At 34.5% G+C, this 14,352-nt stretch overlaps 1 protein-coding gene across 1 annotated transcript in view; it reads right to left on the bottom strand.

The window, feature by feature from the left end:
* Window positions 1-14,352, bottom strand: part of DNAH7 (dynein axonemal heavy chain 7) — a 202,474-nt gene that overhangs the window by 89,319 nt on the left and 98,803 nt on the right. Inside the window, exons 34-41 of the mRNA XM_036235992.1 lie at window positions 13,219-13,350; window positions 11,693-11,917; window positions 9,097-9,294; window positions 7,000-7,155; window positions 6,097-6,265; window positions 3,935-4,061; window positions 2,488-2,707; window positions 275-1,147 (exon numbers count right to left, since the gene is read on the bottom strand). Of these exons, the coding sequence (XP_036091885.1) occupies window positions 275-1,147; window positions 2,488-2,707; window positions 3,935-4,061; window positions 6,097-6,265; window positions 7,000-7,155; window positions 9,097-9,294; window positions 11,693-11,917; window positions 13,219-13,350 (2,100 nt within the window). The remainder of the gene's footprint in view (window positions 1-274; window positions 1,148-2,487; window positions 2,708-3,934; window positions 4,062-6,096; window positions 6,266-6,999; window positions 7,156-9,096; window positions 9,295-11,692; window positions 11,918-13,218; window positions 13,351-14,352) is intronic.

Genomic DNA, 14,352 nt, shown 5'->3' with positions numbered 1-14,352 from the left:
CTCCCTTTTCTGTCAGGAACTGACTGATATATAAATTTACCCTAAAACTTTCAATATATTGAGGTTAATGACTATGTACACTGATAATAAAATGTTTTCCTATTACAATGATTTCTAGAACTATAAGTTCATGAAATACATTTTTATTGGTCAGAAAATTCTGCTAAAACTACATTTTTTGTGTGTGGGGCGGAGGAAGTCTATAAAAATAACTCATGATGATAACGGAGATTCAACATTGCTAGAAGTCTAGCTAAAATTTATATGGCCATACCTGAAACCAGTCAATGGTACAGCAGTTAACGAGAGCAGGAAATTTCCTAAGGCGATTCCGAAACGCGTCTCCAATGGGACTCATGGCGAGGACAACATGCAGCTGGTTGCGACAGCGATCGATAAACATGTTGAAAAGAGCTATCGGGCTTCCATCTGTTTGTTTGGTTTTATCTCGTTGGCGATCTAACTGACGCATCTTATCACATATCTCCTGCTTCTCATCTAATGCAAAGAGATTTGGAACCTCCCCAGCGTTTAGCAGATTGTTGACATCTTCTAGAAAGGACTCCTTTTTAATCTGAGTATCTGTAAACAGGAACACACCATGCATCTCACCTTCGGCACATTTCCTTAAGATCACTTTTAAATCTTCGTGCCACTCAGAGGTGCCATAGCCCTTGGAAATTTCAACCTGGAAAACTGAATAATCAGCCATATGGGCAGCTAATCTAGTGACAGACTGCCTTCCACTCCCTCCAACACCAACCAGAAGAGCGTGGCTGCGAGGCTGCTTCAGGATCCTGGAAATTCTGCTAATGTGTTCTATGGCAAATCGGAATAAGACGAGGTTCATGGTTTTTTTGCTCATGTTGTTATATTCCTCAAGGTGAACCTCTACTATCGTCCGGAGATTATCCACATCTGCAACTTCTCTGTAGTTGGTGTCCTCCCTCTTGGGATCGTGGAAATCACAAAACATTAAGCTGCGTAGGTCATCTTCTTCTACCACCCCGTCGTTATCAAAATCCAAATGCTGAAAAAGTTCTTGAAAATCTTCATTCATATAAGTTCTCAAAATTTCTTGAATGTGGTTGATAAGCCAACTTCTGTCTGCATTATCCAGAAGGCGATCATAATACACTCTAAGGACCTGAATAATAATTTAAAAAAGCAAGTTTAGGGACTGATTCTTCTTCTTCTTTTTTTTTTTTTTTAGTTTTATTTCTGTACTAATCTCAAGTAATATAAAAAGTACTCTCAGGAAATTTTTATGAGCATATTTTAATTTTTATTAAAAGCATATCCAAACAATCAGAACTAACTCATAATCATGTTTAATTTAAAAATTCATTTTGATCATATGTATTTAAAATGATACACAGTTACATTCAGTTATTAATAAATAAAGGTAATTTGGAGGGGGACTGAAGCAGACTGTAAAGATGCAAAGAGTATTAAGGACTACAGAAGGAAAAAAAATTAGAGAAGATGAGTGAGTGATTGCCTTTGCTGTTCATGCATATATAGATAGAACTGGGTATTGGTATCTAGAATTTTTTAAATTATTGCCAAATCAATAGCTATTATTTGTTTTTGTTTTTTTTTTTTTTAAAGCACATTTTCTACAAAAAGAGGGACTGTCTTAGGTAGAAAGTAAGTTTGCTTTGGACATTTGTTCATTATTTTTGTTCATTATTTTTGTTGTTATTGCAGAGAGTGATCTACTAAAATAAACTCTGGCTATCGACATGTTACGGGACTGAAAGAAATAGTTAATTAGGCTTGTTACGTAAAATAATTATTTCCTCAAAGTAGCATGGGTGTCTGCTGGTTAAAGTCTATTTTGGACTGAACTGTGTTCCTCCTAAATTCGTAAGTTAAAGCCTTAACCCACAAATGTAACTATTTGGAGAGAGGTCCTTTAGGGTGGTAATTACGGTTAAATGAAGTTATAAGGATGAGGCTCTAATCCAATAGAATAGGTGTCCTTATAAGAAGAGGAAAAGACAACAGAGCTCTCATTCTCTCTCTCTGCAGGCACGCAGAGGAAAGGCCATGTGAGGATACAGTGAGAGGGCATATCTCTGCAAGCCAAAAAGAGAACCTTCACCAGAGCCCCACACTGACAGCAACTTGATCTTGGACTTCTAGACTCCAGAACTATGAGAAAATCAATTTCTGTTGTTTAAGCCACTCAGTCTGTGGTATTTTGTTATGGAAGCAGAAGTGGATTAATACACATATAAGCAATGCATGTTTTTGTCAGCGAAACCTCTGATATTTGGGGGAAATTACTTAAACTTGTCTGCATCAGCTTCTTCATCTATAAGATAAAAGTAGTAATACTTGCTTTGTAAACTTCACACATGTATGGCAAGAATAAAATGACAACATATGTGAAAGCTATAGAATTCAGAAATATAATTACTACAACTGCCTTGGAGTTGTTTGTTTCTTACATAATTATATTTCAACAACATGGAAATTTACCTCATGAACCCAAAGACGTTTAATTACTTCTTTGGTTTCTGCTGTTTCTGGTCTTGATAAACAAACACCTTGAATGACACGGGAGAAATCTCGGAGGTTGAACAAGTAGTGAGATTTAGCGGGAGTAGGCAAGAGGTTCTTCATTGCTTCTTTATACAAATTCATTGTAGCATTTACAACTTGTGTGGTCAAATCTAGAAAATCATCTGGAAATTTATAACTTAAAAAATTTAAATAAAAAGAAAAAAGTTAGCAAATATAGAATTATGATACCTAATTTTATAGTAGTTAGCATAATTACCATAACATTTTTATTCTAATTAAATAAATTGATTTAATCTACAGATTACCATTTCTTGTCATAATAATAGAATTTTTACTTCTTTTAAAGTTACTTTCCATTCATTACCTTATTTCGTGTTCAAAGTAACTCCATAAGTAAGCAGAACCAATTTAATGGACTTTCAACTACTTAAATAAGTGAATAGAAGAGACAGCCAAGGAACCCACATTATATAACTCAAATCCAGCATCTATTAGAAAAATGAATCTTAAACTTTTCCACTCCCTGGCACTCTCAATTGCATATAGATAGAATCCCTGAAGAACACTAGTGAAACATATTTTCAGAGAAAGAGAAGGAAGAAAATAAAAATATAGAAAAAGTTAAGGAAAATAGAAAAAGAAAAAGGAGCACTAAAAAGAAAATTAAATAAATAGTAAGCCAAGATTTATAGAAGGGGGTGGGTAGGGGGGCAAAGGGCATGATCAGGGTAGAAAGAACATGAAGAAAGAATATACATTTGGAAAAACTGTCCATCTTTAACCTCTGCCTTGATGAGGAGTCAGCTGTGCTCCATCATCCCTGCATAGAGCCTGGAAAGACCATGTCCTGAAAATGGACATCAGGGAGCTGAGACTTGCACTGCTCGGGTCTGTCTGGCTTCTGGACCCCTGCACATCTTATGGAGAGGCACTGAGTATCCAGAGCAAGGAAACAACATTTCCCCAGGGTACAGGCTCCAAGGCTACATTGAAACATAGATATTCTTGAGGAACTCAAAGAGTTCTTTCTACTGGAGGGTATCAAAGTCACAGGATAAACTTGGAATATTTTTCCAGCATTAATTATACTACATGGTGAAAATTCAAAATAATGATAATTCTAATATGAACATATTCTGTGGCAGAATGCAAAATTTGAATGAATTTTTAGGTTAAAATCAAGACTTTGGACAAAAAGTAAAGAGAGAAAGATACTCTGGTTTCTTTTATGTTATGCTCCCATAGCTGAAGATGGGAACAGTGAAGGGGAATAATTTTACTTAACTTTTTCCTTGTCTAAGGATACTTTTGTGAAAAACTTTGAGAAGCACAATTTATATTGATATGTTTTCAAAAGATTTTATTCCCCTTAATGAAAGAACAAACACCCTAAATTACTTACCAGATTTTTAAATGCCAGGTTAAGATTCTAGAGAAGATTGCAAACATGGATTTATCACTGAACTCATTGATTGTTATAATATTGAAATGTCGCATGTATCGAGGAGTTACTGGATTTCGACCACCACCTATATATTGAAAAGGATAACTCTTAACAATGTTACTAGTATATACAAGAGTATTTTCTCTAATATTTTACAGCATAAAATCAGATAGACCAATTTGGGGCACACTGAATAAGAGTAATCAGTTGTTTGGATAACGCTGATCTCAAAAAAATTTTCCCCTCACATTCAAGGTTTTGTTGTTTTTTTAGTCAAATTATCTGAATGAGTTCAACTAATTAGATGTAATCTTAGACTTAGTTTCTGTTACCAAAGGAAATTCTCCCAGACAGGAAGTGCCACTGGCGCCTTCTCCATGACTCACAGCCCCAGTTAACTGTGAATGTCCTCATTACAATAAAATATTAAGATACAACTTAATATAAGGTGAACTCAAATAACTAAACTTTAGAATCCTTCCCATGTGTCTGAAATTCGACACTACTTTGGCATACAGCTTAATTTTTTCCCCATTTCTTGAAATGAATTTCCCTAAGACTAGTCTATGTGGTTCAGGTGGTCTAGCCACTTACATTTTTAAAAATTTGGCTATTATTTCACTTTCATAAAATATTGATTACATTTTCAAATATGAGGCTTTAATAACTGACTTAGAATGTAACACATCCTTTTACAATATTGACTGATATTATCATCTTTAAATATATAGACAAACTGCGATTATTTTTTAAAAGGATTTTATTATGAAATCTTTGGTAAATAAGTGATTTAAAACATGTATAATATCTCTAAGATATATTTTGTATAAAAATATACAGATTCACATTTTATGTTTGTTTAAAACCAGGTAAATCTGTATTTCATTTTTATCACTGAATCATTCAGTACTGATTCTGAAAACATGAATAATGTGTGAAAGCATATAATAGTCTATAGACTGAACAGTTTTATATGTCTATGTATTGAGAAACTCATAATGAACACTGATTTACCTGGGTAAGTTTAAGGAGATGGGGAAAGAAGTGCAGAAGAAAAAGTGAGAAATTAGGTCTCCTGGCTCTGTCTCTAACCCATCCTCCCAGAGAACATTCGGAAATGGTGGTACTTTTAGGAAACAGGGCCCAAGAGGGAAAGATACCTCAGAGACTCAGCCTACTTCTCTGAAGAGGCAGGGAAAAGTGGACATATAGTACAAATGACTGGCTTGTGATGGCTGGAGAGAGATAAAGTAGAACTGAAGTTTAAGGCCTAGGGACAGTAGTCTTACGAGAGAGAAAGAGAAAGAGAGGGGGAGGGGGGAGGAAGGGAGAAACTGACAGAGGGAGAGAGAGAGCATCAAAGTGGTCCAGGGAGTGTGCTGAGAACAATTACTTACTCAGCAAACTGCATTATGGGTCAGATAAAGGTGAAAGGTTCAGAAGCAAATACCAGAGAGATTCATAAAAGAAATGGTACATTGAGAAAATACATTTTTGAGAAATAGAATACTAGCCTGAGTTCAGAAGAAGAATAAAGATATCCAATTAGTGGACTCAAGCCATTTTAGATATTCCGGCATAAAAAAATTTCCCCCACATAAAGATTTATTTGAGTTTATAAATTTCTCTTGGAAAAATGTAAAGGGTCTTTAAGAATTAATTCTTTTGACCATTTCCTACTTAAATTCCTCTCAACAGCCTTTCTGTTGAGTCCACAGACTCACTAGAATAGGACGAGGTTGGGGTAGAGGAAAGGTGATCTCTGAACCAAGAATGTCTCATACAGTTGAAACTTTAATGAATGAAACAGAGGGAAATGAGCTGCCCGGGGTATGTAGGTTCTCAGAATGCAGGGACAGAAAATGGGAAACAAAGTCCCAGAAGGTGAGAGAAAATGGATTTGGAAGAGATGGTGGAGGAATGGCCCAAACCAAGGCAACCCACTTTGCAGTGTTGACCACTGTGATACACTCCCTTAAGTCACAATGTCTACACATAGAAAACACATACACAAAACACTGTAACTCAAATAGTCCAATTGTCTTTCTCTTTCTCCAGCTTTCTTTAGATATAGCCAGAGTGACTTTCAATCTTAATAATCACAAACTTGGAAAATGTACCTGGAGGTCCCATAGCACACATGATTTGAATGTCCACTAGTTTAATCACAGAACAATCTTTTAGGTCGTACCAATTCCAGTGATCTAACCACTGTCTCAGTAACTCGATGGGAGGTTGAGCCCCGTATACCTCCCGAGCAGGCATATTGACATCATCTACAAACACAACCTGAGAATGACAAGAGAAAAGGTATTAGAAAATATTTACATCTTAATATAGTGTCTTACTGTGTAAACAATGTTGAGGCAAAGAACTGGGTCATCTTATAGACTTATGTGGGAGGTGAAGGTTTTCTTTTCAAATCAAGAATAATATCCCTTAGCATCCATGCCTCTAAGGGGTAGGGAGACAGTTTTATTACTAACATTTATAGATTAAGAGTTCTGGACTTATTAATCCTCTCAAATAATTTATGTCTCAATATGCCTTCTCTTTTCTCCTTGTACAATTTTGATACATTAAAATAAATGAGAAAGGTATGATTTAAAAATGATTATAACATCTAAGTGGTGAGAGTGAAGTTTAGAAGGGTATTGTTGGTAGAGGAACACAGATAAATCAATCGATAGCTTGTCTGTTTAGGGGCCTAGAAGAGCAAACAGCATAGACTCTGCTGAGTAAAAATGTTAATGAGAGAATTAGGAAGGTAGATAATTTACCAGATGAATATTCTACTTTCAATTCCAAGGACAACTGCTTATTTCTAATGTCAAGTTGGCTAACGCACATACAAATATGAACACACATTTAGGAAAACTTCTTCGTTGAAGTTTGTGATAAAAAAAAAAAAAAGCTGTACAAAAAGATGTCAAGCCCCAGGATATCTGGTTTCCTTGTTGTGACTGCAGCAGTATGCATGAATAAGACCAGTGCTGTACCATATATATTGAAAGAGCAATTACCATTCTCTTGCCCAAAGGAGGACCAAAAACTCCCTTTCTTCTTTTGTCCAATTTTGACATGATAATATTCTGAGTTTGAGCTGCTGTAGTTTGCGCTGAGAAGTTAATTAGCAGAGGCTTGTAGATTTCTTTATTGAGTTGATTTAAAAGGAAGTTCTATATAATAGGAAATAGTAGAATTAGCCATAAATGAAATATCTTGACAGTTCAAAATAAAACCTGAGCATCATTGTTGACACATTTGAATTTAATTTTAGAGTGTCTTAACAATCTAAAAAGAGATGGAATCAATAGAAATAAGTTGCCATGTCAATGGTGTGTCTTTATTTGTCTAGGTCCTATACTTGTAGCTTCTCTGATTTCTAAAACCATCATGTCGATAATGTATTCCTTCTTAACATAAAGTCACAGGGACTCAGAGGTTAAGAAACTAGCTTAAGGTCTCAGGGATGGGGCAAGAATTCAGACTGTCGTTTGTCTCTTTCCAGATCAATGTTCTTTTTAATATAGCTTATTATCTTTCTACTTAAATATCAAGTTATCTGGTTGTAAGTTAGGGAGCTTAGATAGATAATACAATTGTATTTTTAAAATGAAATTCACTAGAAAGTAGGTGTAATTATAATGATTCTTAATCAAGATGTTGTGTTTTGCAAATTATCTTATACATGAATAATAAAATAGAAAACTATAATATATTAAGTAGAAAAAATCAGATTACAATATAAAATGCAAAATATGTTCCCAATTTTGTAAACAGTAATGTTTGTTTTGCCTAGATAGTTTATTGCCTGGGCTGAATTGATGGGGGAACAAATGACAAAAGGCTTTATTTTTTTTAGTTACTACCTTTAACTATGTCAACTCTCCATTCCCTTAGTTTTCTGTACAGTTTCAGTTATTTTTTTGAAAAATCCAAGTCAAATCAACATTTTGATTTAAAATCTCAGTCAAAACTTCTCTCCTCTCTGCTATTGGATATTCCTTGATACATACAGTATTCAGGTTATAATAAAGATATCATTTCAATCTGTTGTGAGATTATTTAATAATTGATATCAGGGCAATTATTTAACTATATACCCGATATGTTCCAAAAGGATTAAAAGATTGAATTAAAATATAAAATCAATAAAAAAAACGAGATACAGGTACTCTCATAAGTTGGGGGGATGTGAATTGACTGGGAACTGCAATGAAGGAGAAACAATTGATGGCTCCTCCACTCTCCTTTTCCTTCATCCGCTATCTTTTTCCTGTCCCACAGTTGGGTAAGGGGCAGAGCAAAGGGAAGAAAGGCAAAAGTCCTACTTCACAGGCGTTACTGTGGTTCTCTCTTCGCTAATGCTGCCTTGCCCGCTGTCATGGCAGGCTTGCTCTCTGAGAGGAGCAGATGTGCAGGTTTTTAGATGCTCCAAAGGGACACCCACACTGCACAGTTCCCTGACAAAAGGGCACCGATGGTGTTCCCTCACTGCTGTGGGCAGTTGTCTAGAATGGAGTCCCAGGATGACTTATCTTCCACGTTGCCCGATGGACCCTGATGAAACTTGCAACTACTTGCCATGCAAAAGTCTGAGGGTGCTATTTACTATTAGTTCCAGCCAGCTTACTGCCTTTGGAAATCTGAAAGTAAAGACAATAACTGATCTTTGATCAAAGTGACCTCCTAAACTAAAGGGAACACAGGCTGTGTAAAGCTACTGAGATTTGGAGCTTCATCTATTACAGCAGCTAGCTGTCATAGATTCTAGAAATCATTAACAAAAATTAGTCTTATTACTGCACAGTAATCATTCAGATATTAAATAATTTAGAAAATTAAATATCGAGCATAATTAACCAAAACACCTTTTTCAAGGGATATAAAATTCTTCATCCTAGAAAAAGGGACAATAAATCAGTATATGTAGTTGGATCATATCTTTAATCAATTTTCTAAAATAAATAGGCAATTACACGAGAATTCTCTGTGGCTCCAACACTGAAATACTTGAGTATTTAAAAATATTAAGTCTACTATTTCAGGTAGTTTTAAAAATAACATTCTTAGGAATATTATGCACATTTTAGTATGTAGATTTTTACAATACTTACAATAATGTAAACACTCTTTCCAGTTCCAGTTGGTCCTACAAATATTGAAGGCTTTTGATGGGTGGTCAACAATTCCATTAATGCAGAATATCGAATTGTGTCCAGAGTTGGTACAATGATTTCATTAAACATCATATCCTTAGGAATTGGAGGAGCATCTGCCAATTTCTTTATCCATGGTTCCCATTTTCCTATACCCTGTTTATAATAAACAGCCAGAGAGTGAATGATTTGTTATAAAATACTTTGAAAAGTTCTGCTCTCCCGTGCCATTGTAGAAAACATGACTGATCAAGACCAAGAAACCTTAATATTTATACATTTGTTTTTATCCTTTAAAACACTTCACCCTCATTTTTTAAAGTTAAATTTTGTGTCAGATTAAGAAAAAACTAGGCTTTAATATAAATAAGTGAAATTGAATGGCTGTGATATTTTTGATGTCCTGAAACCACTGATTATGTCAACTCAAATATCAGTTATTTTGGCTAAATGTTAGATTTTTTAATGGCATTGAGAAAATTGGACTAATCAATGCATAAAAGAGCAAAGATATTTATTTAATGAATATCAAGCAATATAATGATTTTTCTACCTAGAACATCGGCTGCACATTTCTTGACTTTTATAATGGTATTTATAACATCGGCTTATCATTTTAGGCAAGATTTCTATTTTTATTTGATTATGGTAAGAAAACAACTAAATTTACCTTCTACCATTTTTAAGTGTATAGTTCAGCAATGTTAATTATATTCATGTTGTTGCGCAACAGATATCTAGAACAGATGTAATTTCTTAATATGAGATTTTTATTATGAATCAACATTATACTATGTCTTTGCATTCAATTAGCTTGTGAACTCAAATTTTAATTTTCTATCACAGTGTTTATAATAAAAAATTTCAAAAATGTCATGTTAACTCTATCTTTTGAAAAACACCACTTGCCTCTCCATTCTTACAGAATCAAATTCGAACTCCTTGCAATTCAAAACACATCAGGATTCAGGCTCATCCTTCCTTCACATTTTCATGTGTCCCACCGCCCAGCTTCACCAATAAATCTATTGGTTTCAAACATGCCCCAGGTCCCTGGGCCTCGATGCTTGGCACTCTTTTGTCCTCAAGTGTTACATAACTCTCTACTGAAGAGCATAGACTCTCATTGAGGGCAGCACTGTGCTCTACTATATGGCACAGTGCTGCACATACAGTTGAGATTTTTTTGAGGAGGCTGAATTCACATCAGTCTGAAAATTGTGTTGCAAAAAATTTCTAGAACTTTGTAGAACTGATAAAGAAATAATTCCTTTTTCATGTTTTCGAGAATCTTTTCTAACATGGATCTTTTGCCACCAAATAGGAAATGAAAAATTTAGATTCATAAAACCTGGAATGGACAGTCATTCAGAGATCATATGATCCTGGGGAAAATTATAGAACATCTCTGAACTCCAATTCTCTCAGCGGTAAAACTTGCAAAATAATCCTATCCTTCCTATTTCACTATGATGTTTAAAAAAATGAAGAAATGGTTGTGGAAAAAGTTTAATAAACTACAAAGTGCTCTGAAAACATAGGGTATTGTTAGTAATTTGAAATAAAATAAAATAGAATAAAATAAAATACACAAAAATAAAAAGATAATATCTTGCAGGTGAAGAATCTCTTCTGAGGTGAGCTTGGTAATACATCTCCAGAGCCATAAAAATTTAAAAATGATATAGTTATTCTTTTCTAGGAATTTATCTTAAATAAATAATAAAATATGTACACAATGACTTGTATACAAAATATTCACCAAAGCAGAAAAACTAACAAATGACAAAAACAGTTCAATGTCCAAGAGTAGGTAATTATTTGAATAGATTATGGTCCATCCACGTAGCTGAAAAAAGGGAGGCTTTAGAAAAATAAGTTTATTAAAGAAATCTTAGTGGGATAGAAAGGTATTTTCTCTATTAAAGAAAAAAGAAGGATATAAAACTCCCCATTGGGGATATGGTATGATCTCAACTTCACTTGAATCTGCACATATTTAAATAATATATATTCCTAAACTTCGTCCTCAAGAAAGTACTCATGGGAGCTGTTACATAAAAACAAACAAGTAAACAAATATCACTCAGGTTTTATTGTCCTATCTATTTGAGAAATACTGAATTTACACTAACCCAGTTGCATTCCTGCAGGACTTCTTAGTGCCTGCAATACGCTAACATGCACCATGAACCTCTAAGGAGTGTCCTAGACCAGTATGGACCTGGTGCTGGACTAGATGTCACAATGTGTAATTTTATTTAATGAGTACAATTGACCCAAATGAGGTATTATTATTTACCTCATTTTATCAATAAGGAAAAAAAAGATTCAGGGAGATTAAATACCTAGTCCAAAGCTACACAGAAAGTGGTTTTACTAGGACTCAAACCTGGGTGTGCCTGACTTCAAAGCCAGGGCACCCTCCTCTATTCTATGCTGTTTCTTAAGGTAAACAACAGTGACAAGGTGACCACAGAGCCATTACGTGCTTTGTGCTTTGGAGGGGGCTCTGCCAGTTTGGTAGTTGCAAATCTTGTTTCAGAATTCTTACCTCAGTGACAAATTGATAATCATAAATTGTTCCTTTTTCAGGAAATGGGACAGTTAGTTCTTTTGAAGATATTTGTTCAGCACCACTCAGTAATTTAAACCTATTTCGAGTTAGTTCTGAAATTGGACCTTCCATTAGTTCCCGAAGAATCTTATTAAATTTCAACCGATCATCATCTTTACAAGAAGCACCGACAGACCATATCAATGAAAACAGAAAAATGCCCTGCATTGGAAAGATGAAAAGATAGAGTTCATTTAAAGAATAACTTTAATCTATCCGTGAAGCTTCAATCAGATTAGCCAGATTAATATCTGTGAAAGGAAATGAATAAACTGATATATAATAGTAGGTTATCTCAGGATTCTGTAATAATTAGATTTTTTAAACAAATTGCATGTTTTATAAAATATTACTATCAGAGAAGAATAAATTCTAGCCAGAGTGAAACCTTAGAATGATTAATCTGGAAAACTACATAATATTTTAAGTATATGGCAGGAACTCGAAATTAAAAAAAAAAAATTGAGATAACTTTTTATTAAGGAATAATGGCATGTTTTAATAAGAAATAATCATCCCATGAAATACATGTTTTTTAAATCTAAATTTTGATATAGTTTTTTTAACTAGAACAAATTCATATTCTTTATTTACCTGTTACAATAATTATCAGAGCATTGATTGTATAACAAGAATTACCATCCTGTAAGCTTTCTTTTTTACCAGACTCAAGCAGAGGGAACAGTGTCAGTGACAAAATCGACCATTTAATCAGAAAACCTGTTTTCTTGTTTTAAAGTCAAATCACCTTTTTAATGCCAATGCTAACACAGTCTTGACTATGCTCATAAAAGTTGTAGACTCTACTTAGACACTGTCCACCTACTCCTAGATTACTCACAGATTGTTTCTCTCTGGAAACTAAAACTAAATTAAAAATTAATTTATTTCATAAAATATAAGCAATACAAGTAACATATTAACTACATTGGGAGCATTACCATTAGCAATACATAATTTTTATTAAAGAATATCCAAGGTCTGTTGATAATTTTATTTCTATTCTAAGAATGTTTATAGATTATATATTTTCTTGCTTTCCTCAATCCAAATATATATTTATATATCCATATGCAAACATAAATGATTAAACATTTATATTTCATGAAAAAGATAAGAAAATCAGGGGGAATAATCATGAATTATCAAGATTTGACAGTTGAAGGGGAAGTGAATCTCATCATCAAATGGTCATTGACATTTTGAGAGTTGATAATTTCAGAGGCTGATCAAATGACCTAAGATTTCAATAGCAGATCTCAGGAGATCATTGGGCTCCACTCTAGGCACTTCCCTACCTACTAGCCTCTGGTATTTGGGGCCTGACTTTTTTCTCATTGTTCAGCTACCACCCATTGTCTAGTCCCCAATTCCAGAGGGAAAATGAGTGTAATTAACTAGTAAGTATGAGGGAAAGCAATAGATGTCTCTCCATTGCAAGATTCAAAGGCGATGGATCTTACCTCAAGTAAAGAGTAAGCTTCTCTATCATTTCTGTGTTTTACTTTGACTTCATCAGCAAACTCATCCATAAAACAGTCTATTAGATTCATTAATGATCGGACTAAGTTTGTATCCGAAGTAGGAGATAATTCCTAAAAATTTAGAGGAAAAAAGTCTATACAATAAGTTAATTTAAACGAGGCACTAATTAAAACAGCATCAACTAATTATTGGACTCATTTAATTCTAATAGCCATAGTATCTATGAAAAGGTACTGTCATTGTAATTCTAGTTTTATACATGAGAAAACTGAGGCACACATTAACCGCCACGGCTGTGGCATCATGTAAAGGTAGTGTGTGCTCTGTAATGGCTCTTACGCCGAATCTCACACTTAAAATTTGACCTCTTAGTGGTTTCTCATAATGCCCTCTACTTGCTTTACACAATGTTCTCTCTCCTCTCCTCCCTCTGCCCTCCCCAAATAGTTGATGCATTCGGGATTCTATCCTGTGCTCTTTTCTTTTTTACTCTGGATTTTCCCTTTAGGTAATCTCTACCTACATGGTTTTAAACTCCACTCTCCAGCTCTGTGCCTGGAGTCAAACCTCTTACCTCAAGCTTTTCTGTTATATTTCCAATAGCAGTAGAAATACCAGCTATATGTCCCTATATTTGTTCTAGAGGAAAAATCATCCTAAAAAACCTTTGGTCTGCATGTCCCAGAGCAGAAATTAAGCATATGTTTCCTAGGATTTTCAGCTAGAGGGGGTTTAAGAGCCTTACTCAAACTCCATCAGCTCTCTGAGGCAGATTTCCATTCCGGCTGTTGCTTCTCTACCTTCTGTCTTTCCCCCCTATCCCTACTCTAACCCCCCAGGGTGTACCGAAAGAAAGAAAAATGGATTTGCCTACTTTAGGACCTCTTTAAATCCTTCTACCATGGACTAACTTTCCTCCCTGAATTCCAGTTTTTCCAGCTATTGACAGCCATCTCTAAACAATTAGTTCACCCATACTATATATATAGTAAGTTCCTCATTTAGTATGCCTAAGCAGTAATATGTGTTTCTCCATTATTATGTAATCTCCAGGTCTTTGGATGTCAAAATGAGTCTACTTTGAAAAAATTGTCCTTTTTCCGACAATAAAA

Source organism: Rousettus aegyptiacus, unplaced genomic scaffold (assembly GCF_014176215.1).
Source record: "Rousettus aegyptiacus isolate mRouAeg1 unplaced genomic scaffold, mRouAeg1.p scaffold_m13_p_2, whole genome shotgun sequence".
NCBI lineage: Eukaryota > Metazoa > Chordata > Mammalia > Chiroptera > Pteropodidae > Rousettus > Rousettus aegyptiacus.
This window is presented reverse-complemented; position numbering and strand designations above follow the sequence as displayed.